This window comes from Microtus pennsylvanicus, chromosome 10, assembly GCF_037038515.1.
Source record: "Microtus pennsylvanicus isolate mMicPen1 chromosome 10, mMicPen1.hap1, whole genome shotgun sequence".
In the NCBI taxonomy this organism is placed as follows: Eukaryota; Metazoa; Chordata; class Mammalia; order Rodentia; family Cricetidae; genus Microtus; species Microtus pennsylvanicus.
The window spans coordinates 77,156,375-77,183,587 of record NC_134588.1 but is presented as its reverse complement, the minus strand read 5'-3'; the positions used below and the strand labels follow the sequence as shown (position 1 = coordinate 77,183,587).

Sequence of the window (27,213 nt, the reverse complement as noted above, 5' to 3'; positions counted from 1 at the left end):
CATAGTCTGTAAAGTAGAAAACATAAAATATTCAAGTATAAAATGCTACTGTTTAACACACATGAAATATCTAAAATCATTTTTTACCTACATATAGGCTTACTATTATTATTAAATACACTTTAATACTTCAAAGGAAGATGGAAATGGAGCTACCTGTAACATGCCTGTACAGATCTCATGCATGCACGCTGACATGCACCATGCAAATTGGGAGAAAACAGAAAAGCAAAAAGTGACCATGAGGAAGGTGGTAGGAAAAAATCTGAAATTGTACTGTACCACGCTTTGTCAGAGAAGTAATGGACTAACTTCTCAACTCCTTGCCAAAGGCACAATGGGAGAGCAGAGACAAGAGAGAGACAGGACAAGGGTATCAGAGACCAGACAGAACACCAAGGATTGCCATGACTAGGTGGCAGCCAAAGGTATCTGCTCTGCTTGTGTTTTCCTAGGCATTACTCATTTCTGAACATAGTATATTGCAAATGGTAAAACATATTTAATAAGTTTATATGCCTTTTATTTGTTAAAGTGGCTTACACCCATAGAAAAGTATGTTTAACACTTCTTACACTCTTACCAAACACTATACTGAAGAGAACTTTGACCCAATTTAATACTAAAATTCCAAAGACCTAAGGAGATTAGCTCCATATAAATCCCTATGAAGGAAAAAGAAAATATTTTTTAGTAATTAAAAAAAACTTCTAGCACATTATAAAGGCAAATAAATTTAGTATTTGCTAGATTTATTGTTACAATGGCATTAAAGACCTCTTAAAGGTATAATTGGACCTTAATTTAGAAATATTATAAATTATACATGAAGTTCCACACATCACTGTAAAGACAAATTCTTTAAATAAGCCCCTCTGTGACTAGCTTCAAATGAAACCAATCATCATTCCCAGTGGTTTTTGGAAATCAGGAATACTCTTTTGTCCTTTAGATTTCAAAGCTTAAGGGGACATATGATGTGTGTGTGTGTGTGTGTGTGTGTGTGTGTGTGTGTGTGTGTGTGTGTGTAAACTACAGAAACATGGAATTCATAGATCCTCTGAGCTTACAGCCAATAAACTGCTTTTAAATTATCACCATGTTTAGGAGTGACTGTCCGGAGGCATAGTCAGTGAGACACAGCTGAATCCATGCAACTATCCCCTAAAGACAGAATCTGTCCCGACCTAGCAGGTGCAGACAGAGCACTCTGGAAAAAAAAACTTCTAAACTGCTTAACAATAATACAATTCCACTGGTGCAACCAATAGGATAGGGTGTGCAAGTGCAATGCCTCAGCAGCAGCAGCTGGCTTAAGAAACACTCCCATCATCTGCAGAGCAGGCGCCACAGAACGCTTCAGACAGCAAACACTAATTGCTGCACCTGCCACAACTGCAGGTGCTGACAGAAACTAACACGTGTCTAGGCTTCTGGAAAGTCATACTAGACCATGAGTTAGGTGCACATTTCTCATTAACCAAACAATAACTATGCTAGATAGCATCTGAAATTGACTGCAAAATATATGTATGTATAATATTACAGAAAAATGGCTTAATATACAATTGACTTAGTTCAGTTTCTACAAATTATCCTAGTTTACATGGCAATCAAAATATTTTATTTTTATGAAAAGTCACTCCCAAAGCAAATTGCTCATAAGAACATAACAGCTGAAGCAACAATGCATATACAACTGATCAAAGTCACATCTTGGAGTCAGTCAGATTGGGCTATGTAAATCAAACCTAGCAGCATGTCTGGAATAGTAATTGCTCCTAGTGAGTGCAGAGGCTTTAGTAAATGATGTCCTTCCAGAGCGCTGCCTGAGGAGGTGCCGGCATGGGTTATACACAAGGATAAGCTGCACTGCAGTACTTTACAAGAACTAGAAGACAAACATTTCATCAGAATCTACACCCAAGTGATAGATAACACATTGCCACAAAAAGAGTGGTTTCAAGTTATAGCAACTATGGGAAAAATGTTTACATGATTCAAATATGTCTAGAACTACAAAAGATCCTTATTTTATGAAAGACTTGAAGGAAACACATAAAATTATTTTAGTTCTTTTAGCTTCTCTATAATGTATCACTATATTGTATGTCAGAGGAAATTTTAAAGAAAAGGTCGTCTCCAATAAACTACAAGATGTAGGCTCTGCCTGGGCAAATTACTACACCACTCTGATTTATTGATTTGTTTGTTTGTTTTTCAAGACAGGGTTTCTCTGATTTAGTGATTTATATCTTTAACTATAAAATTAGGATAATAGCTCTGGAGATCAAGTGATAATTCAAGAAAGATGCTTACATATTCAATTCTATCTTTTTCTTAAATATGTGGCTATATTTATAAACTATACATAAAATTTTCAAAATATTTTTAGACATACTTTCCAAAGTGCAATGTTTAATTATTAGATAGTAATTCCTGAGTCAAGTGACAATGACAACTCCAATAGTGAGCAGGCTGGTGAAAATAAGCAGGTTAACAGCAGGTGAGGCGGGGACGCCGAATGATGGCTCTTGCCCAAGTCTCGGCATCTTCAACAGAAAGCATTCCTGGCAAATGGGTGTAATCCTTAGGGGAAAACACTTAAAATGATAAAGATATTTCTTTAAAAAATGTTTTCTGTGATGACATAAAATTTATACAAAGCTGCCCAAGCTCTGTTTTCCTTCTTATTTTTCACATGTGGTGCGTACATATTTGTATATGCATGTTTTTGCCTGTGCATATGATGCTCAAGGTTGATGCCAGGAATCATTCCTGGTCATTTTTCCACGTAATTCATTGAGGCAAAGTCTCTCAGCCAAATCCTAAGCTCATTTATTTTGCTAGTCTGCTAAGTAGGTTGCTCTGTGGACCCCTGTGTACTCTTTCTGAGGCTGGAATTGAAGGAGGACCAGCAGACCCACCAATATTTACAAGGGTTTCTCAGTATCAGAACTCAGGTCCTCATGCTTAAGTGTCTTAGCTGCTGAATCACGTTCCCAGCTCCTGTCGCAGGTTTTTAAGTCTCCATATTTAAAGTTGGTATATTAACCCTATATTCACTCAGACTTATATGGAAGACATATTTAGGGACTTCCCTATCGCAAGCTGCTAACATTTTTAGAAAAAAAAATTAAGTCACTAAAGAAAAAAATGATTATACTATGTTCTAAAAGAAAGTACTATTTAAGAATCTTCTGACTGACCCTGTCTCGAAAAGCCAAAAAAAAAAAAAAAACCTTCTGACTGAATATGTGCTTGCATCCAATAAATATATACTGGGCTGGGATGCAAAATAAATTTATCATCGCTTGTCAAAATTATGTTAAGTGTTACCTGAAGGTTACACAATAAAAGGAAAAAAACAAAAACTATAAATTCTGTGATTTCGATGTAATTCAGGTAAATATAATTATTATTAGAATATAAATTTAGACATCAAGCAACACATCCAGAAATTGCTAGATGGATGGGACAGATGAAGATGTACTTCATATAGTCTGTTTCCTTTCCTTCCCATCTAAGATGTTTCACAGAGAAGTCAGAGACACAGAGAATTTCTATGTTCTTTCACGTAACATAACCAAGAGAAAATTCTGAAAGGGATGTTAGGCGTAGCAACAAATGGACGTTGTTCTTAAATATGACTTTGAGGCACCAAGTGTGGCAATAGACTCCTCTATGTGCAAGAAGCAATTCTTACTGTGCCTCAGGTCACTCATCACTCAATCCACTGTAGGTGGACATGAGGGTAGAAGCAGTGACCACTGCCAGTGAACCAAGTCTCCACTGAAAACAGGAAGGTCTCCATATACCTAAACAGAAACTATTCTCTGCTAGCCTGTAAAAATTTTCCTTGAAATCAGAAGAAAAACAGCACAAAGTAAACATCAGTATTCATTTTTATAATAAAAATTTTCACAAAAATATAAATATTTCAAAGAAAATCATGTAAAAGTCAAGAACTTCTATACTTACCACCATTTCCTAAAGTTATTTTTAAATTTAGCAAGGTGATTTCTGGCCAGTGCAGCTTTGTGAAGTGGCCTGGGTTACACACTTTATAAGCTTAGGACAGGCTATATTTGCATCTACTCTTACAATCAAACCAGACCGCCATTACTGACAGCTCAGCCACAACTCCTGACCTTTGCACTGATGATCAACACAGTGCACTCCAGTCAACACTCGTGTAGGCATCAGAAAGAACTTTTTAAATGAAACATTATAATGAAAGAGAAACTTCTTAACTCCCTTCTATTATTTATAATCAACTCTAAAAAATTGAGTGCTGGGAACCACACATACTTAAATGTATAAACAGGCATTATCTGGTGGAATGTTCATTTAGTATACCAAAAAAAAAAACAACTATTTTTGTTGTTGTTGTTTTGGCTTTTTAAGACAGGATTTTTCTGTATGGGTTTGGATCCTGTCCTGGAACTCATTTTATTGACCAGGCTGACCTCAAACTCAGAGATCTGCCAGCTTCTGCCTCCCGAGTGCTGGGATTGTAAGTCATCATGGCCCAGGCCAAGAAAAAAAAAGGCGCTATTCTTACACTCTCTGTAAAATCACTGGATTCATTCCTATGATTTGATGGCCTTACTTCATCACACAAATGGGGGAGGGGTATAAAAATAAGCTTTGTTACCACACTGCATCATCTATCCACAGGGTGACTCTCAGACAGTGCATTGTTAAAACATATATCTCTTCCAGAAGAACCTCTTAAACTCAGTGAGGGTTGCTGAAGGATGTGGAACGACCCTGGAGCTCTGGTTCAACAAGACTCCTATGAGCATCTCTAGAGAAAGACACATCCACCCATCCCTGAGTGGCTAGCAGGATTAAGGCATACAACTGATCCCTACTTTTTTCCTAATCTGGAGATGCAGAAAGAGGTTTGACCTAGAAAAATCAAAGATCAGTTTTGATCACAACACTGCAGCACACAATCAGAACCTAACAGCACTGAATCCATGAGGAAGAAGAAAAACTGCCAACAGAAGGCTGTGGCCTGAGGAAAGGTTAAGACTCTAACTATTCCAGTTAATCAGCAAGAGGGATAATTCCAGATACATGATTTAAAAATATACTTTTTAAAAAAGCTCATTTGCAATACAGGATACTTAACCTTACTTCAATTTCATACTGCAGCAGTGGAGAGATGACAAGGGAACACGTGGTAGGGGAGAAGGAGGAGATAAAGGGGCCTTCAGTGGGCACAGAGGCAAGCACTGCTAGCTAATGAGGACAAGCCTCAGAATCCATCACTTACTCATCATTTTCCTATTATCACTAGCAATTCTGCATGGTTCCCCATATGCTATGGGTTTTAAACAGAAGAAATGGATGCAGCGTCTCTAGAAGTGAAACAGAGAAGACAGTACCGCATTATTCCTCTTCTCTGCTCCATACAAGAGAAACAGCTGCAGAATTACCTGTTATAGTCCACAGGCTCTACAGACTATTTTTCATCAAAACAAAAATCACAAAAGGAAAGGAGAGGCACCAACCAAACCCTGTCTTATCTAGAACTCATGTTAATTATTTACAAGACAATTTTTTTAAATGAATTTTATATCCTTAGATAAAAATCCCCTTGAACTTCTGATATTTCACATAAGGAAAATTAGGGAAAAAATGGTATGAATCACAATTAGAATAAATCCATGGAGGAGGTATAGATAGAACTAATTCTGATGACTATTTTACATTAATAATAACTTTTTGGGGAGGATGTGACTTTTCAAAAAAGATAAAATACAGCCAACTTACCAGGTATACTTAAATACATAATCTAACGCAGTCAACATGTGTGGAATGTCTAGTGATAACTGAATCATTAAATGTTAGTAAACATGCATATTCCAAGTAATTGCTTCTGTGCTGTGAAGCAGCTAACAAATTATAAAGACATGTTAGTGGTTAAAAAATGGGGGGGGGCTTGAAAAATTTTAAAAGATTTTTTAGAAGGCAGTTAAATACAATCAAAGCCTTTGATTAGGAAATATTTAAAGAAGTGTGCAATGGTCTAGTAAGCCTGATCCCTAAACAGTATGCATCTGTCCATCAAATGTGTGGATAATGTGCCCATTTTATAAATAAGTAAGTAAAAAACAATTTCATTCACATCTTTCATGATCTTGATAAGATCTAATTAAAGACAGATGCATGTCAATAGGTCTAGGGTCACCAGCAGAAGGTTTCAACAGTGTTAAGGTGAAATTAACCTCTGACAGCTTTCAGGGCATAAGTGGAGGTTTGTTTGCATGCGTCAAGGAAGTGTTAAGGGAGCAGACCAGAGGGAGTGCTCCCTAGCAGGTGCCTGCAGATAGCTCAGGAGGGAAAAGAAGGTACTTGGGAAGGACAGGTCATGCAGACGGGAAATACCATGAAGGGGAAGCCAGAGCAGGATGGGAGTGAGAGACACAGACTCACTCTGTCTGCGGTGCGGTGGAACAGTCCGTGGCATCCCCTGGAATGAGCCCTGCCAAGGAGAGAAGGAGGGAGCAGAATACCCACCCTGTGCAGAAAGAGATGGGGTAGGGAGGCATAATAAAGAAGGGAACCAGAGAAACCAACGTCACATTTGTTTTCGCTTAAAATAACAAAGCAACAGTGTTAATTAGAATTACATTTCATTTTTAACGTACAGGCAGCTCAAATTATTAACACATCAGAATTCAAAATCTAGTTGTCAAATATTTGTACAGAAAATATCATTCTATTCTTTGTAATCAACACACAAATAAGCCTTTCTGGTAGGCAGTAACTCCATCATCATATATCTTTTAAAGTATCAAATTATCTACTATTTATTTTTCAGAACAAGAATTGTAAAAGGGAGGATAAATTAATGTATAAAGGATTTATTGATATACAGAAAACATTAATTTATGAATCAGGAGATCAAACATTATCAAACAAAAACCTTTATTTACTTTCAAGTCATAGATTTTCAAAAGATCAGAACAAAAAATAAAGCTATGGTTAGAAATAATTAGTATATTGTGACAATAAAGTCTTACAAAGTGTGACATGCAAACCATAGGAGATGCATACTCTTTAGTATGGATAACTAATAGAGCCTTTATTTAACTTAATCATGCTTTATCAAAATTGGAAGGCTTCTGTATGTCAGATGTTGAACATCACAGAATCAAAAGCACATTTTGCCTCAAACTCTCCACTGTAGCCAAACTAAAAGCTATCCACAGATAAAACTACAAAACACAAATGAAATGGTTTTGGTACTAGCAATTTTGGTGCTGTATCTTTTGTTTTCTATTGTACCACAACAAACACTGTTTCTTCCAACAAATATTCTAAAAGTTTCAAAAATATCTTCCATAGGCCTGGTATAAACCCAAATTGAATGCCAGACATTTATAAACAGACTAATTAGTAGATAGCTATAATAGCAGGTATAATTTGTATTGTCCTTGAAAAACAGTTCTACTGAGTTACTGATTTTATATCTAAATACAAAATGCAAAACACAACTGTTTTAAAAGAACCGCATAAGACATAAACAATCAATTCTTGTGTGAAGACTTTTCCCTGTCTGAATGTGATGTCTCAAAGGCAGAGGTGGCTCCTGCCAGTGTTTATCAATCTAGTTGATACATCCTATATTCACAACTCAATACATAAAAATGATTAATATTATACCATACAAAAGCAATTGTGTGACACCTCACAAATGTTACTTGTTCAAATATTGATATGTGTGTGTATCTTCATACACACACCAACCTATGTGAATGACAAATATAAATACAACAAGAAATAAATAAATAAGACTCCTTGGCAAAGAAATAAACCCTCTAATTCTCCTTGATTATCTATCTCCAAATAACACATAAATATCTGAGTTGTAATATGGCAACTCTCGGGGCAGGAAGGTGGCAAATCGGAGTGTAAAGTTAGGACAGTCCTGCAGAAATATTAACCAGTGCTGCTGCCCAGGCTCCAGATCAGGAAAGCACATGAGACAGTTTACTCAAAAGACAAATCTATGAAAGACGCTGTTGTTTTAGTTACTTTGATATACTATTTCCCAGGCCAAGAAAAAAGAAACAGGTTTCTTGCTAGTAAAACTACACAACTATAAACATTAACTTTTAGAAGTCACATACATTTAATATGCTTTTTGTGATGCAACTTTGGTAGTTTTCTAATTTTACAAAAATATAAAGGGAAAGCTTGACTTAGTAAGTCAACAGCACAAGCACCTACTTCTTAGAGAAGTGACTGCTGAGGGCACCATATTCCTCTTTTTGTTCTGATATGTTATATATGTCTCTACTATATGCAATAATATAAACTGTCATTCAGTATTAGAAATAACTCCAATAGAACATTCTGAAATGTATGCCAGATCTTTTTTGCCATGACTGTCTCATGTGTAACAGCCAGCTATTAATCCAAAAGAGAAAAGTAGAATTAGGTCCAATTGTGAAGAAGTTGTAACATGTACAAGCCTTTCCATGCAACATAACAGTCTGGATTCCCACACTTGGTTGACAGTAAATCAGGTTAGCTGATTATGTGACAGGACACATAGATCCTTTAGACCTTCTCTGTTGTATGATGGAGATTGGAGGTTAATTTTTTAAATTATTTAAATTAAAGTGTTTAAACAAATGCTGGTTGGTAAAAAGAATTATGTCCTGGTAATTTTGGAATTTAATGTGCAAATGACTTTCTATCATTAAATGCCTTTAAAACAATATTAGAAGTTTCCAGAAAAATAGAATTCAGTCCCTGTCCCATGTTTTTATTTTACCCAAATTATTTTCGCAATTTTTAAATTAAAGATAACCACATCATTTCTCTCCTTCTACTAACTCGTCCCATATGTTCAATTATTCTCACGTTCATGGTGTCTTTTTCTTTTATTGCTATTAAGTATTAAACAATGCTGCTCTTAAGAAGAGGCCAGTGCATGATCAGTAGAGCTGTCTTTAAAAAGAGCAACACAGTCTGCTAACCGCACAGCCTGGCTTTGCAACTGTAGCCATCCTTTCCCGTCAGCCTCCAAGCACGGGGATCAACTGGACTGTGCCAACCACAGCTGGCTCTATACATATAAATGAGCTTTTGGCCATGTTTGGTGCTGCAACCCTTTAATCTCCAAATTTAGGAAACAGAGGTATGTGGAACTCTATCAAGTCCAAGGTCACCCCGGTCTACATCAGGCAGCAGGGCTAAGCAGTAAAACCAAGTCTCAAACAAAAACAAAATAAAATGAACTTTGGTTTCTCTCCCACAGCATTCCTGAGTCATGACAAGTATCTGAATGAGTTGCTTCTCAGTTTTAGCTTCCTTGTGTGCAGGGAAATGAGAGTACTGGCATGTAAGTATACTGTTCCATCACAGTAAGCAGGAACCTGGCAGGTTGATGCTGTCTTTGTACACACTCAGCGAACAGAGCTTGGCACAGAAGAATAAGCACACGGGCATCTATCTTGTGCTTTCCTTTTTCTCTCCTTTCCTTCTTTGCTTATTATTTCTTGTGAGTTCTCTATTTCTGAAATCTTACTTGTAGCCATTAGATGCCCAATCCCACTCAGACAAATCTCCAGAGGAAATTCATGTCGGCTTCAAAATGTTAGCTTTCCCCCATTCTGCTGTTACTGGCAGCATCTACTGAGGTGTCCGTCTATTACCTCCCCGTTTCTTTCCACCTCCTAAATAGCTTCAGACAAACCCCAGTCAGTAAGTCTCTCAGGCACTATCCTTTCCCAACTTTCACTGCACTCAGATTTCTGCATGTCTGGATAATGTTCAACTAGAATTCTCACAGAAAGCCCGTGTAGATGCTATAATCAAGTGACTGTTGAACATCAAAAGCACTGCAATGTCCCAAGATGTTAGGAGAAAATATGAAAAGACAGATCATAATCTGCAACCTTCTCAAAGGCTTTAATTTTTAAAATTTTACTAATACTAGAATAATTAACTGACCTTTTCATTTTTAAATTTTCTGCCTAAAAAACCTACAGATTGTCACACAAGGACTGTGCTGCACCCCCACATCTGTATCACCTATGCCTGTCTAAATAAGCTAGACTCCTCCTTTAAAAAGAACATCTGGAACAACATATACTTTTTGAATGAAAAGAAAAGCACTATAATTACAGGAACTGTTTCCAACATAACGCATTTCAAGTGCTATCCATTGAGCACAGGAAAAGATAACAGGGTAAATTTGTTACTAACTTTATACTTAAGTATTATTGAAGTAAATAAACAAGCATTTATTTACTCATTGAGTGAACCTCCATTAAACTACATTATTCACAGATTACATTTTCTGACTTGTACTTACACGAGCTTTCACACTAACTTCACTGCTTTCCTTAGTACACATCTGTGCCACACCCTCCTGTGAACTTAATACCGCCAAGCCCTCTCCTACCTCTGCCTTCACCAGCTGTTCTGTACTTAGAGACATTTCATTCCTTCCATTCTAATCTTCAAAACCTCTCATCCTGCATGGCTCTTCAGTGTGCTTTGGGGTAAGGAGCCAATGACCAATAGTCAGGAGTCTTAAGTTATAGTACTGTCTCAGCCATTTCTTTACTATAAAAACTTAGTAGGCCATTTAATATTCCTTAATTTTTATATCTATATACAAAACAAAGGAATGATGTGGCCAGGTGATAACTGTTAAAAAATAATAATGGAGAAAGCTGAAGTCTGAGCTTTTGATAGTACTTGGTTAAACACCTGACCTTTACTTCCCCCAAGATCACTGTAAAAAATTAACTCGGGGTTGTACTGAGTAGGTTCTGCACCAGTTTTTTTTTATCCAGAGTAAGGAGGCAGGTTAATATCCTGTTTCCAGAACAATGAGGTTAGGGGAGCCAGGGTGCTTATGAAGTTTAAGAACTTCCATAAAGATACAAAGCGAAGCTTCTTATACTTAACAGCAAAGCTAATCAAGGATGTTTAAAATTACAAACACTTGGGGGCTAGAGAGATGTCTCAGTGGTTAAGAGCACAGGCTGCTCTTCCAGAGGTCCTGAGTTCAATTCCCAGCACCCACAGGGTGGCTTGCAATCTGTAATGAGATCTGGCGCCCTCTTCTGGCGTGCAGGCATACATGAAGACAGAACATTGTATGTATAATAAAGAAATAAGTTTTTTAAAAAATTACAAACACTCTGTGGAAAAATTGGAGACCATGGAAAGATCAAATGCCCATGTAGAGGTGCTGGGCATAATACTTTTCTACACCCTTTAACATCAAAGTTGAATTAGGTTATCTTTGCCTAAGTATTTCATTTGCTTTCTTTGAGTTCTACCTTTACCATCCTTAACCAAGCTAAGCTCTTGATTTGCCTAGACTTTCCATAGCCTCCAAACTCCAGAGAACTTGCACTGGTTTATATTAGTGAGTCAGTAGTTCCCTCAGCTATTTAGGAACCAGTGAGCTTGCATTTATCTGTGCATTTCCTTTTCTCATTCCTCACTTTTCCTCCAAGAACCACAGTGAAAGAAGATTTTTAAACAAGCTAGTTTCTATCATCATATCATCCCACATACAGAGAAGGCAATTACACATTATATGGAAAGAAACAAAAAAAATAAAATTAAATTAAATTAAAAAAAGAAAGAAACAAAGTAAAAATTTTATAAAATCTAAGTTGAACTGACTATATTAACCCATATATTTTCTATTCATTTGTATTACTGGGATTCTGCTGCAACTTAGAACACAAAAGGAGTCTCAAAGTATACCCAGCATTCTCTTATTAATAGGAGCCTATTACCTACTCCATATAATGGGATAACGACTGATATTCTAAAGTGAGTTTCAGGTACTCATAGAGTGAATAATATGGTACTTTTAGCACTAAATATATTTTGATACATAACACTTTCAAACACAACAAACAATATTTAGATGGTTATTTCCTATTGTTTCAAATAAGTCATACCCTAACTATGTTTTCACAGGTTAATATTTCCTAATTTCCTCAACAGTTTATAATTATAATAATAAAACCTATTTGGAAAAGTTTCAGCACAAAAGGGTATATACTACATCATACACCTTCAAAGTGAGACATAATGTACAAGTGGGACCATGGTATTACTACTCCCACAAAAACATGCAATGAGAAAAGAGTAGACACTTAAATAAGATGGGCCACAATATGCAGAATGGAAAAGCTACTACAAGCACATTCACTTGTATAGCACACAAAAGAGCAGCTTTGGAAAACACATAACACCCAGGAGACGAGGGACAAGCAGCTCATCTTAAAAAAAAAAACATAGCTATGGCAGGTTCAAAATTATTAGTGGTTAGGTTAAAAAATCAAAGCAACACAACAAAATAGCAAAGGACAAAAGCCAGAACAGGTGACTTACAGGGAATCTTCTCCAGGGCGTCTGGGTGTATTTATCAGCATATGTGCACTTTTCCTCTTTAGATTTCTGGTGACAGTTACACCGGGTGGCCTGAACAAAACCACAGATGTTTAAAATGGTTTTATTCTACACATACAGGCAGTTAGAGGCTGTGTTAAGAAGAACAAGCCGTATCACCAAGCTGCACAGTGCAATGCAGTTCTGGCTCCTTCCATGACAGACATGCCTACATCAAACATCAAACTGTATTCAATTGTCTTCTCTTTTTCAGGGACTAGATTTGAGATAAAGCCAGAGAACTACAATATTTCTCTTGACAATCTTTTAAACTCTCTAAAAAACTCAGCATGTATAATTTCATGCATATAAAAATACATATCACTTAAATATAGAATATATGCAGCAAATAAAGGCATAAAAAGAATACTTTTGAAAAATTATATCTCTTCTCTGATTTATTTTGATCCTGTTGTAAAGTATTGCCCTCCACCCTAACTGCCATGACATTCATCAGATGTGACTACTTGCAAGAGAACATTAAGGATTAGGCCTGATGACCTTCTTTCGTAAGGTGAGGTAAAGGATTCAATAATTCACCTGAGACTCTAGTAACTCTTTCCTGTGCCCTCCAGCCAGCTATATCTACTTCTGCCCTAATGACTGTGGCCCTGTGATCATAGGGAGTGCCAGAGTTTATGTTCTGTGGCGCAGGAGAACTCCATCCATGCAGCTACAGGATGAGAATTCCTAGTGGCTGAGTGCTTTGGGCTCACCCGCGCTCCTTTTAACAGCCCCTCGCCCATGCTCTGAAAGTAAATGCAGATGGACTTTGGTGGCGCTGCGCTTGTTTGGTGATGGTGCTTTATAAGGAAGAGTATGTCTGTTTCTAACTCTCCATCCAATGCAAGGGTTCCAGCAGCAGGCACTAAAGACTTTCTTAGATGGCTCTATGACAGAACTCTACTGGGCATTAAATACAAAGAGCCCACATACTGTGTCTGTCTGTTCCTCTGTGCGATGCTACAAAGCCTCTTTGATGATCTTTACCGTACTGAACACTATCAGTTGAAAAATAAATTCTCTACACAATTCCTATCAACTGCCTTTGACCCTCTTTAACCATACCCGATTTGTCTGCTCCTATCATTTCTGAGTTGAATGCCTGTAATATGACCTTAATGGCTCAGAGTTCACTAGACTATATCCTTGACATTCTCAATCAAAGTATATTTTATAAAGCTGAATTTGCTGTTAATGTTGTTTGATTTTGAATAAATATTCCTTTAATTTTTGATTTTATCCAGTATATTCATTTTAGCCTAGCCTTTTAATTATTACAAACTGTCCTATAACTGAATTCAAGGTACTATATAAACAGTTTTCTCATGAACATTTGAAATCATAACAATTATATGAAAAGTCAGTCAACCCTAACTCTGAGGAATCACTTATTACCATTCACAGAGATGAAGCATTTCCCTAGAATCCCTTTCAATATAACACCAGACTCAAGGCCAAGCACTTAGTGTCACTCTACTTACAAAGAGAAAAGTTCCAGGTACTGTTTCTCAAAACATGTCTGAAAGAAAGGCATTTACTTTGCACCAATAAGCAAAAGTAAATAAAATGGAGAATTTTAAATCCTCACAAAAGAGGCCATTGATAATGAACCAACACAGAATCATTCAAGTGAATACTTTACATTTCATATCAAGGTTCCATCACATTCTTTAAGTGGAACACATGTACTCTAAACACACTACATCAAACTCTGAAAGCCAGAACAAAAGCAAGCTCTTCTTCTGCCCAGTCTTAAAAGCAAACACAACTCCCCCATGAAAAGCCTGTTTCCAGTCCATGTTGTAATACTTACAAGTTGATGCTCTAATAGTTGGATTTTTTCATCTTTTTTCTTTATTTCCTCTTTAAGTTGTTTTATTTCATTTAATAAATCTTCATTCTGAAAATGAAAAAATACTGTTACATAAAATATTCTAATGAGAAGGATAAAGTCAATGAAGTTAAATAATGAATGATTTGTTCATCTAAGAGGAAATCTACTAAAATTTTAGAAAGATCTCATGACCTGATGGCAAATGCCATGCAAACAATGGGCAAAATGGAGGAACAGTCACATTCTCGTTTGAATTAGCATTATGCTGAGCTTGGCTACACAGAGATATATGCTATTATTCATTTGCATTAACATAATAAAAAAGGTCATACAGTAAAGGAAATCACCATGCAAAACTAACTTCCACTAAAATTTCAAGGAACACTTACAAGCAGCGTGTCAGAAAATATCAAGTGCAGGGCAGACAAAGCGAACATTATAATTAATGACAGCATAAATTTTAGATTGGCTCAGAACTCAGCAACAAAAAAATATGCCAGATAAGTACCAGGGAGTGTTCTGCAATGAGCCACTTTCCTGACAAGCACTGACCAAATTAAAGTGAAAGGCACCGGCCAAGTTCATTATCCAGATATATTCAATACTACATAACGTGGAAGCCCTTGTTGAGCTAAACAATATTCTGATGACATTTCCAAAATGGCAAGTACTGTTAACCTATCTTTAGTGTGTTCTACTACTTAATTATCCACACATATACATATACTGAGGAAGTACTATTAAAATTAGAACGTATATTTTCGTGAAGGAGTTTTCTAGAACAAAAACAGGTAAATAAATAATGATTATGCATTGTTACTAAGCAAAATATGTCACTTCCTTCAGACACAAACAAATTTAGGGTGGATAAATTAAAATATATAACATACATGTAAGAAATTGTACTTTTTAATTTTTTAAATGCAATTATTTTAATAAAAGATCACAAATAAACATTAAACAAAGGTTTTTTGGGATATGACATAAGTCATCCAAACAACAGGGAAAAACCACAGGTTAATTAGGAAAGACTATAAAAGCTGACTTGAAGATAGTTTAGGAAGAAAAAAACCCATAAACCAAGAAGAAAAATATAGAGAACAGGAAAGATACATGAATATACTAAGGACACATTTCTACACTGTAAAAAAATAAAGGCACTAGAATTTGATGTATATATCTCATTATAGAAAATCCTAAACCATACATACCACCAACACATGATGAAGAATTTACTATACATCAAGGGCAGTATGAGACCACATTCAAAGCCCCAACAAAAAAGCCTGCCAAATCTCACTAGCATGTAAGTGGCAACTGTCAGTGAAACAGAAAAGACTAAGCACTGTTTTACAGACACTAATGAGCAGTTAACATATCCAATGTAATTAAGATTATTCAAAACTGGTGTATCAGACCTAGCAGTCAAGGTACTGTTTGGACATTTACAAGTTAACAATTTGTTTTCCAAATGAAACATGACACACAACTTGATGGGACACTCTGCAACCACTATTTATGTAGATATGACTGGTTTCTACAGTGATAAAGAAAATATGTCCCAGGTGGTGACATTCAGATAAGGTACACAGCAGGACAATAGGCACTACTCTATGGACTGACACTTTACATCACAGGTATACTGAGTGGTTCTGTGTGTCAACTGGACACAGCTAGAATCATCAGAGGAAGGAGCCTCAGGCAAGGAAATGCCTCCCTGACACTGTAAGGCATTTTCTCACTGAGTGGTCAGTGGGGGAGAGCCCAGCCCATTGTGGGTGGTGCCATTTCTGGGCTGCTGGTCCTTGATTCTATAAGAAGGTAGGCTGAGCAAGTCTTGGGAAACAAGTCAGTAAGCAGCTCCCCTCCACGGCCTCTGCATCAGCTCCTGCCTCCAAAATCCTGCCCTGTTTGAGTTCCTGCCCTGACTTCCTTCAGTGATGAACAGCAATGCTGAAGTGTAAGCCAAATAAACCATTTCCTCCCCAACTTGCTTTTTGGTCATGGTGTTTTCATCACAGCAACAGAAACCCTAACTAAAACAACAGGGAAAAAATATGCTTGTCAGGAAATAGACTCCAAGAAGGTCTCGAAAATGAGTAGAAGGTCTGAAAGTAGAAATATTGTAAACATGGGTTCCCAAATAATACTCAAAGTATCACACAATAAAAAAAGTGAGAACAAGCCTCGCACACTCAGAGAACTACATACAGTGGTTCTGCCACACACATGCTGTAGTAAAAAATAAGAAGTAATTTTAGCTAAGAAATTAGGCAATGGCCACCATCAGAGAGGACCACAGCTGGTAAGCATGGCTTTAGCCAGGGGATAATAGATTCGAACTTGAGATAGCTTGGAGAGTTTAGAGGAAAACTTTAACAATGACAAACTAGGCTAGGAACTGCATCCAAGGCATTGTGATACTCCAGATGAGAACAGAAGCCTGAACCAACAAAGAGATCGCAGCCTTGAGGAGAGCTGATAATTTACATCAAGTGGAAGATCCCAAATCTGTGTTTTACCTTAAGTGACATGAAATATGGTTATGAATCAGAAGAAATGGAGAATACAGGACATAATAAACTTCTGTATCCCAGCTTAAATAATATGTAAGCGATAAATGATTTACCTAGACACAAAGGCAATAGGGACGTGAATTAATGTCAATTGTTAATGTATCTATCATGTAATACTAAACATATGGACAAATTAGAAATGAGAAACAGGGATAACAGAGCAACGTAAAAAGCTGAAATTAGTTTTGTCTCTTCACAGCAAATTCTTGAGCTGGTGTAGTGGTGCATCCTTGTAATTCACAGGTAAGAGCAGAAAGATCTGGAGTTCAAGGCTAGCATCAGCAACACAACACGCTACACAGCATCCTGGACTACAGAAGGCCTTGTCTCAAAATTAATTCTTTCTACAAAATCTAAGAAAATGTTTAATCTGTGAGAAAAAATGTCAGTCAGAAAGCTGAAGAAAATTTAGATACTCTCTAGGATCATCTAAATCACTGGTTTTAAACTGCAATCATGAGACGGTTTTCTAAATAAGCCACAATCTCCCGCAGATCTGCTGATGTAGAACACTACCTCACTACCAGTCACATGCAAACCCACAGCCGGAAGTGACCGAGCGATGACAGGTAGACACCAACAGAAAAGGCAGATTGGCAGTCCAATGTAACTACTGTGCTATATTCTTAGGATTATGATCGCTTCGTATTTCGTCTGGTTCTTGGTGAATTACTCAGACACCTATAAGCAGCCTATGCTTCCCTGTCCAGTATTTTAGCCTAGGCCACCTGAATCATGTAGAAGCATCATCTGTCACAGAATTCCTAAGAATTTCTTAAAGTTCTTCTTCCTTTATATGACAATGCTGTGTCATATAAACTCAATTGGGCTCTTCCATTGAAGACCAATGAAACAGAATTTCAGCCGATATACAGACCATGTGCAATTAAGTTAGGTCACTAATGTTCAGAGATTATCTGTTATTGCAATGACTAGCAAACATGGGCAATTACAGCTTGGAAATGAAATGTAAATGCCTTATCTTGGAAATATTAAATGAATCAAGAATTTCTGTGTATGTTTGAGAAATAGTTGTAAAAATCCACTAAAATCTACAGATCATGAGAGTTATAAATATTTCCATTAATTATTAAAACATGCACAAATTCTATAATTAGATTTTCAAACATAGAAAGGATAAAGACATTAGCTGAATATTTCATCAATTCTATGAATATATGAAGTACTTCCTACCATTCTAATTTTATTGGAAACCTTATTTTGAGAATTATCATTCACTGTTATAAGCAACAGTAGCAAAACGGGGACAAATTACTTTCCAAGTGATAAGGGATAGTTTAAATTTAAGTATCACAGTGTTGACAGAGGTTTCTATCATGCCTGGTCCTGCATCTATTCAGTCCCAAGAAACACATAGAGGCCTATATTAGTTATAATTGGTTGGCCTATTAGCTCAGGCTTCTTATTAACTCTTATATCCTACATTAATTCAAAATTCTTGTCTGTGTTAGCCATGTGGCTTGGTACCTTTTATCAGTGAGGCATTCTCATTGTGCTTCCTCTGTGTCTAGGTAACGTCTACAGATTGAGCCTTTCCTCTTCCCAGAATGATCTTATTCTGGTTGTTCTGCCTATACTTCCTGCCTGGCTACTGGCCAATTAGCATTTTATTAAACCATACAAGTGACAAATATTCACAGGGTACAAGACCATTGTCCCACAGCCTCACAGGGCTAACATTTTAGTTTCATTCAGTGGCAAAGATTTGGAGAAACCTGATTGTTTTCCCAGAATGCAAAGCTCTAGGTTGACCTGTTTTCTGTAGTAGGGATTAATCTGACTCACAACCTGTAGATGTTAAACAAGTATTTGGCCAATGAGCTCAGACATTTTTGTGGCAGTATCTTACAACGTTGCAAGAGCTGGCCTGTTCAAGGGTTCACCACTGTGTAGCACAGGCAGACTTCAAATCAGCCTAGTGATTTATGAGATCTATAGGCATATGCCACTACGACCTGCTAAAAGCTCTAGGTTCTTAATACCTCTATTATTCAAAACTTAAAATGTTATCACTATATTGTTTTTATAGTAAAAACTTGGAAATCTTCAGCATAACTCCCTAGCCATACCTTATATATCTGATCTCCTTCTTCTGGCTCTGGGCTGGATGGCAATGATAGCTCAATGTCATGCAATGATCCACTTCCATCATGCTACCAGGAAAGAACGGTAAAAAAAAAAAAAGAATGAAAGATTAATACGAAAATCTCCAGCATTCACTTGAACCACAACTGCCTCTAGCTCAAACACTGGACAAAACAAAAGAAAAAATTTCAGAAGTTCCTCTCACCTCTACACCGAGGAAACAGCAGAACACTGAATGGTTAGAGTTAGGAAAGGACTATAGGAAAACATCCTAAAGACACTTAGAATTAACTCAGAAAAAAAAAACCCAAGAAATTCAATTGAATCTTCTTTGATTTAGAGTATAAACAATTCAGAAATAGTATTTTAAAACGCATCAAAACCTGGCCACAAAAATCATTTGATTAAATACTAGATACATGAGACCATGTATCACATGACTCTTCATAAGACATCTAATAAAAAGGCCAAATGATACACAGTGCTGGAAATCAGGATAGATATAGACAAAGGTACTGAGAGGAACATCGAGGGACACATAAGAGGAAGCTGGAAACCTATGTCTTATTGAGATGGTGCTATATAAACTTACATACTAGGTTCAAGTTTATGATGGGTACATCTTTAGTACTCTAACTACAGAATATACTTTGGAGAGAAAAATATAAAAAACAAGTATTTTGTCCATAAACACCATAATGTAAATTAAGTTCTAGTCTTTACTGAACTGACTTACTAATAAAAAAAAAGTCCATGATTCATAGAGACAATCTCAAGAAAGATAAAGCAGTGCAGAACGAGCCAGAGGTGAAGCTGAGGAACTGAGCTGGAGGAGCGCAGCACAACTTTAACAGCATCAAGAATATTACCCTCCTCAGTCACATGTGTTCAGAGTTCACACGACCATGGACTTACCTGAACTGAGGCAGAAGTGTCTGTATACAGAAAGGGGAAACTTAGGCTATTTTTTATAGATCATATTTATACAATCAGAATCTATACGGTGGGCTGAAGAATGTATATTTTGCAAAGCTTAACAAGCAATACAAATTGCCGTTAAAACTAGCAAGCATTTGCCAGATCCTCAACACTGGATAAACTACATTTCTACTAGTGATATTACAGACACCAAGACCTGAGAGGCAATATCCTGTAACGGCAAAAGTTGTCAGAATTTGTGTGTGTGTGTGTGTGTCTGTGTGTGTGTGAGAGAGAGGGGGGGGGAGGGAGAAAGAGAGAGCTGCACATGTGCCTACCTCAGGAAGGACATTCATTTCTTTTGAGGCAGTCTTCCATTGACCTGCAATTTATCAGTTAGGCTAGGGACAGCCTGCTCACTCTGCCTTCCCAGGGCCACCACACCCTGACATTTTGCATGGGTACTAGGGATCAAGGATCCAAGCTTTGTGTTTTCAAGACAAATGTTTGACTGACTGAACCAGACCCCTTAGCCCCAGAATATTAAATTTTGAAAATGGTCTTAAAATAAAGAGAAAGGGAAGAAGGTAAGAATGGAGTGATAATTTTACAAGACACATCTCAATATAAATTCATCTCTACTCTAATGACATGACACATTAAGTCAGGGTTAATTCTTACAAAAAAGTATATCTGAGAAAAAAAAAAAGGCTCTGAAAATTTAGCCTATTTCCAAATATCTCCCTGCTTACTGTACAAAACCCCCAAAGAATAGGAAAAAAACACAGCAATACTGTTTTGCAGTGGCTGTGAGTATAGTTGTGGGACGTATGCAGGAGGGCAAAATCAGTCAATCAATCAATCAATCCCTGGTTTTCTGGGTGAAAGAAAACAGAGAGCTCAGCCAAGACGAGGGATTTAAAAAAAACAAAAACAAAAACACAGGAAAACCATTAAATTGCATCTAAATTCCTAGGTATACCCAGAGCACAATTGCTCTTGAACAGTTTAACAAAGTTTAAAAGATAACCAAGAAACTAAAAGCAGATCCAGCAGGTTCCAACTGCCTCTGCTGAGCACCTAACTGAACTATGGTTTCAATACAGAGCTTGTAGCCTGAAGCCTACCAAACCTTTCCCTGCTCTAGGAAAGGCACGGTGTGTGTTTCACTATAAAACTTAAACAAGATGAGAAACCTCAAATGTCAATTTGAAAAATGTCAATTCACACAAACTCCAAAGCCTTAGACAGCACAGAATTTAGAATTAACTAGAAAAGATATTTTTAACAAGATATAAAAATTTTCAAAGGTAAAGGTAAACTCTTTAAGTAAATAGAAGAAAATGACTTCTTCCACAAATAAATATGATATATAAGGTAAAAACAACTGAAAAAATTTTTTATTTACTTTTAAGGTTCACTATCCATATAAGAAAACACATCAACAGAAATGTTTCAATATAATCAATGAAGAGCATAAAGGAAGAAGCAGATGCCAGCCAGCCGCCGAGGAAACAAAACATGTAGAAAAAGAGGTTAATACCATGGTCACATGGCAATACACAGACTAATAGAAATGGGTTAACTTAAGATATAAGAGCTAGATAGAAATATGCTTGAGCCATTGGCCAAAGAGCATTGCAATTAATACAGTTTGTGTGATTATTCAGTTTTGGGTAGCCAGGAAATGAAAGAGTAGTCTCTGTTTACATATGAGAAAAAAACATTGACAGGAAAATGGAATGAACTGTCTGCTCAGGGGTGTGTGTGGTCAATAACTGAAGGTGTCATATTCAGTCACCGACGTCACAGAAGAAACAGGCAAGCATGATACACAGGAGCTGAGAGCTTGAGAAGTTCTGCTCGATTCCAAGAAATGAACACACAAACTAGATCCTGCAAAGACAGGGGTTCACCTCAGTAACAGGGAGACTCTCAGCAGCTGGAAAGGAAAGCAAACCACTAACCATGCACTGCTCTAAAGAGGAAGCCACAGGTAAATAAGAGAATGATGCCACAGACCAAAGGTTATGGACTACAACTAAAGCAATGTTGAGGAACGGAGATGGTAAGGAAGGCTGACCTAAACAAACAGAAGTCACACAACTGACCAGAACACAATAAACCAAGGACAACCAAAGAAAAGAAACCAATCAGGAAGAAAGCAGGAAACAGTGAAGCAACAAGCAATCAATAAGACCAATAACAGTTTCTTTGGCCAGGTGTGTGGTGGCAACTGCCATTAACCCCAGCACCGGGAACAGCGAGGCAGCCTCTGCCAGGGCTATATAGAGGCCCTGTCTCAAAAACAGAAATAAACAAACAAACAAAAATATATAATAGAATATATATTCTATATAGTTCTTTAGAAACTATGAAAGCATGTGGCACATCTGCCAAAGGTGGACGGGGAACACAGATCAAGACTAGTGCCAGGAGTGAATATGTAAGGTCACTAAAGTCTCTCAGGTGTTGATAATCAAGAGACGATCACCTGCACAGTTCTATGTATACAAATTTGAAAAGTTATATAAAATGGTGAAATTTCTCTAAAAATAGAAAGTTTTAAAACTTATTTGAGATTAAACAAATACCCTGTGTAAGCCTATGACTACCACTGAAAATGAATTTAAATTTTAAAGTTTTTAAAGTTTAAAGTGATCCTATCAGTCCATATCCCTGAAAAGACAAAAATAATGTAAGATATAATCAATATTCTTCACAAAAAAGATGCAAGATTCTTTAACATAACACTGAAAATCAGATTCAACCTATCTAAAAAGCAAAATATATCATGAGCAAATGGGACTAATTCTATAAATGCATGGCTAGCCTCAATTACTTAAAAGGCATGTAATCACATAACAAAAGCAAAAGATCTCAGCACATGCCCTTTATCCCAGCACATAGGACACTGAAGAAAGGGGTCAGAAGGCAGTCTGTGCTACACAGCAGAACTTTGGGAAGAAAAAGCAATGCTAAGTAGGAAGATAGCTGAGCAAAGATGGAGTGGGGAGACACGTCACCAAATAAAGCAGAGTACAAAGAAGGCAGAAGTTACAAACTGGTGGTGTTATGTAATGACTCCACCTGTAATACTTTTGAATATACATTATAGCCTCAAAAACTTAACTTCTACAGTCGACAGCAAACTGGCAAGCTCCTGTTCTAGGCTACAAAGGTACTGACACATCCTTAAGAATTTATTTCATACCAACACTGTTCTTTATTATTAGGGTAATAAGATTAGAAGTCAATTTAAAAACCAAAGCCCCTTATATTCATTTTTTCCCCAGACAGTGCCATGAAGCCCTAGCTACATTCAAACCTGCTACATAGCTAAGGGTGGCCTTGAATTCCAGGCCTTCCTGACTCACCAGAGTGCTGGGATCACAGGCAAAATGCCACCACCAGGGCTTCATGCATGGTAGGCAAGCACTCTACCAACTGAGCTGTCTCTCCAATCCCCAAACTAATATTGTAAAAACTGGGGGAAACTAAATTGTTTCTACATCTTGATTTTTTAAAAATTTTGCCTTCTATCTTTTCAAGCCTGCCAATTTAGATTTAGAAGATTAAAGGGGAAATAGGTTTTTACTTAGACCAAAGCACAAGAGATTAATGACCATCTACATACTCTCCACCTGAATTAATTAGTAAGATTATTTCTCTTTTAAATAAAAACACAGTGGTAGTCTCTATTCAACCTTGAGTAAGATAACAGTATCTGGGTCAAAATTAGAAAACATTTATGAGACATGTAGAAACATAAGGAAGAAAATTATACATGAATTGAAAACATTTTATTTTTAAAGATGATTTAGCAGTAAGAGCACTTGCCACCCAGCTTGACGACCCAAGTTCAATTCCCAGGAACCACACAGTGGAATAAGAAAACAAACTCTTTTAGGTTGTGTTTTGCCCTCTGCTTTCACACACACACACACAACTAATTAATTAATATAATAACTAATACAAAGAAATAACTTCACACATGATTTTTTTACTTCACATTATACACAACAAGGCAGTAACACACATTTATGTCAGACACTGGAGTATTCTACACAAGCATAGCACACCAACTGAACAAAGCACAAGCAGTTCAGTGAACTGACTGCCCAAATATTCTGCATTTTTACCAAGTGAGGTATCAGCAGTTTCTTTAGATTTTGAATTCCAAATGTGCTTATAATGTTAATGTATTCATCAATAAATCATAAAAAAAAAGATGTGTTTTCAAACTGAGAGTTGAATACAGGGTCTTGTTCCTGGTAGGCAAGAACTCTCCCACTGAGTTACATCCCCAGTCCACACTGGCTTTTTATTAAAGATGAATACGCCTTCTCATCTAAAAGCATGAAATGGTTACAGTCAGTCAGCCTTCTTCCAGTGTTTTATTTTTTTGAGACAGTGTGAAAGTAAACTTCCAGTGTGATACAGAACTTCCACATTTAACCACTGGAAAACCTGGTAATGCCATCTTACCCAGGAAGTTCTCCCATGAGTTTGCAAAACCTGGGGTCTTCCTATGAGTTCCAGAGCAGCTGCAACAGACATTGATACTTGAGATAGTCAGCAGAAGATTCTGGGAGAAGATTCTGGGAGCTCTGAATAGCCTCAGCGGACAAGCATCATCAATGATGTCAACAAAGCAGCTTTGTGTTCAGACAAGCTAGAGCCAGCCATGGAGGCATCTCAAGAAGGAAGCAGAGGAAGGGGAAAGAGCTTCTTTTTAATTTCCAAAGTTGCTGGGCCGTTCATTTGTAAGTTCAAAGCTATATGAACAAGCAAATCACACTGAATACAGTTCACAACGTCAACTAAGAATTTTAAGTACTAATGTCCATAACTGATCTGTGGTGTCTAAAAAAATCTAGTAATTCAAGCAACATTTGATAATGCAAAAAGTAGAGACTTTATAAAGGCTGATTTTCAGTTTTTCAGAAATTAGCTGATCTTAACAGATGGTAGAAGTAACACATCTTTTTTTTTTTTTGGTTTTTCGAGACAGGGTTTCACTGTAGCTAGGTAAAGCATCTTAAGCAGAAGAAAAATACCTAACATTTAAAAAAATATTAGAATGTTGAAATGTATGGAACGCCTCATCATAATATTTTAAGAAAATACTATCCACAAACCTTTGTTTAAATTAAATTTAATATTAAACCTGATTAACGCATCTCTGAATCTGGACATGTCTTTTTCTATATTACCCTCCCCACCACACATACATACACTTAAAAACATTACTTTTAGCTAGGCATGGTCATGCATGCCTATAATCCTAACATTCAGGGCTGAGCTAAGATATGAAGTTCACCAGCTTGGAGCACCTAAGCATTGTTTAACACCAGTGCCCAAAACATTAAGAAAGGAAGGAAGAGAAAGGGAAGGAAGAAAACATACACACACAATTTTTTTCTAATTTTCTCGATTTGGTATTTTAAAAACACTCAGCTCCAAGCAATCTGTTCTATCCTAGTGCTGTGTACTATTTAGTGAACTCAACATTTCCTTTTAAAATTTTTCTTAGTAATACTTCAGTGCTTTTCTGTTTCCCATTCTCATTCACTATTCTGTGTTAGTACTGTATCCTTCACTAACGGTTTATTTGTTGATTTTTGTTTCTCTCCTGGTCTCTTTTGATGTCCGCAAACCCATTAACATTTCCAATTTTGTACTCATTTTCAGGAGCCTCAAATGCAACGCTGCTAAGATAGTGGTTGCTTTAAGTATACGCCTGTTTACCTAACTAATGTGGTGTTTTCTGTGGGGAGTAGGACATGAAACACAGAATGAAGTAAACTTCCTGTCACGTCCAGCTACTCTACATATGCATACAAGATATGTATGCATGCAGATCTGTACACATAGTAATATGACAAGTTCCACTAGTGCTTATTCTTACTGCATGAAATGATCAATAATTTTATATTGGTTTACATGACTAAAAACAGAACCCATTTCAACACTCACAGCTAGGTTTAACCTATAGTTTTAAGAATAATGCATTGACTTTAACATCGATATTGTCACAGTCTTTGGCATTCAAATAGTACTTGATAGAGTATGGAGAGTGATAAAAATAACAATTAAAATAACCTTAAAGTAAGCAGAGTACCCTCTGGGGACATCTATGTAACAATTTAGGCAGCTCAAGCAAACAATTACAATTCTCAACTTTTCATACTATAACAGGCCCTGAGACCTTAGCACAGGACGGCATGATGGAAGTACCATTCAGGCCTTGAAATCCAGCATATCGACATTAATATGTGCCAAAGGAGAACAAAGACCTAATCCAGCAAAGACTACAGTTCTAAGAAAGATCCTAAATGTCCCATTCTTGCTTTCTGACTTCTGTAGTTCTACTTCTAATTAACTTTTATTCTTGCCGAGATGTGTCAACCCAGGATGTGGACTTTGTACTTAAACGCTCAACTTGAGAAAGGCTCAGGACTTCACTCAGGTCTGAACTCCCAGCATTGTTTCCAGCCAGCTAATGAAGACTCTATTGGCTTGAACCTGTTATCTGAGTAGTCTTCCCTGGTGTATATCTCATCAGAGTTGCCCACAGCAATCAACATTTTCAATGCAATCACTATCTAAATGCCAGAGACTCCCTTCAGAAAATTAGTAAAATCAACCCTAAAATAGAACCACAAGTGCCTGGATAGCCAAAGTAATTTTGAGCATATGCTTGCTAGTAGGAAATATACTTTAATATTTGGCTCAATGCAGAAAACCTACCTCATGAACTTCAAGAAACTTATCTTAAAAAAATATACTTGAAATTCTAGCACTCAAGATTAAGGCAGATGGATCATGAGTTCAAAGCCAGTCTGGTCCTCAAAGTTGGTCCAAGACCACCCTGTATGTCTGTATGTGTGTGTACACACACACACACACACAGAGAGAGAGAGAGAGAGAGAGAGAGAGAGAGAGAGAGAGAGAGAGAGAGAGAGAGAGAGAGAGTGTTTCAGTGAGGGGGGAAAAACAAAATATTGGTAACATAAACAGCAATAAAACTTTCAGTTTTAGAAGTAAACTTAATAGTATTAAACTAATCTACAAAAAATTAAGGAACAAAATCAACTTACCAACATATATGTTCATGGACATAGAGATATTCTAAGGGATCAATTTTTCCTGAAATGTACTTACTGACTCAATGCTACTCCCATTTAAATCCCAAAATGCTTTCATATGATCTAACAAATGAAATCAATACTTTACAGAAAAGCAAAACACTAGGATTACTCTGTAGGTAGGAAAGACAGCTCAGCATGGAGGACTTGCAGCAAGACAATGAGATGTGGGATT

At 36.8% G+C, this 27,213-nt stretch overlaps 1 protein-coding gene across 8 annotated transcripts in view; it reads right to left on the bottom strand.

Annotated features, from left to right (window-relative positions):
- Ccser2 (coiled-coil serine rich protein 2) overlaps positions 1–27,213 on the bottom strand; it is a 110,022-nt gene that overhangs the window by 10,507 nt on the left and 72,302 nt on the right. For 3 of the 8 annotated variants that reach the window (XR_012912089.1, XM_075988685.1, XM_075988690.1), the window contains 3 exons: positions 18,954–19,037; positions 14,267–14,353; positions 12,394–12,483 (listed from right to left, as the gene is read on the bottom strand). Coding sequence is in view for 7 of the 8 variants with exons in the window: in XM_075988685.1 (XP_075844800.1) it covers positions 12,394–12,483; positions 14,267–14,353; positions 18,954–19,037 (261 nt within the window). In the remaining variant the exon portion in view is untranslated. Of the gene's footprint in view, positions 1–282; positions 323–6,399; positions 6,533–12,393; positions 12,484–14,266; positions 14,354–18,953; positions 19,038–27,213 lie in introns of all 8 variants that reach the window. The other 5 variants (XM_075988689.1, XM_075988691.1, XM_075988688.1 and 2 more) reach the window with 4 other exon arrangements.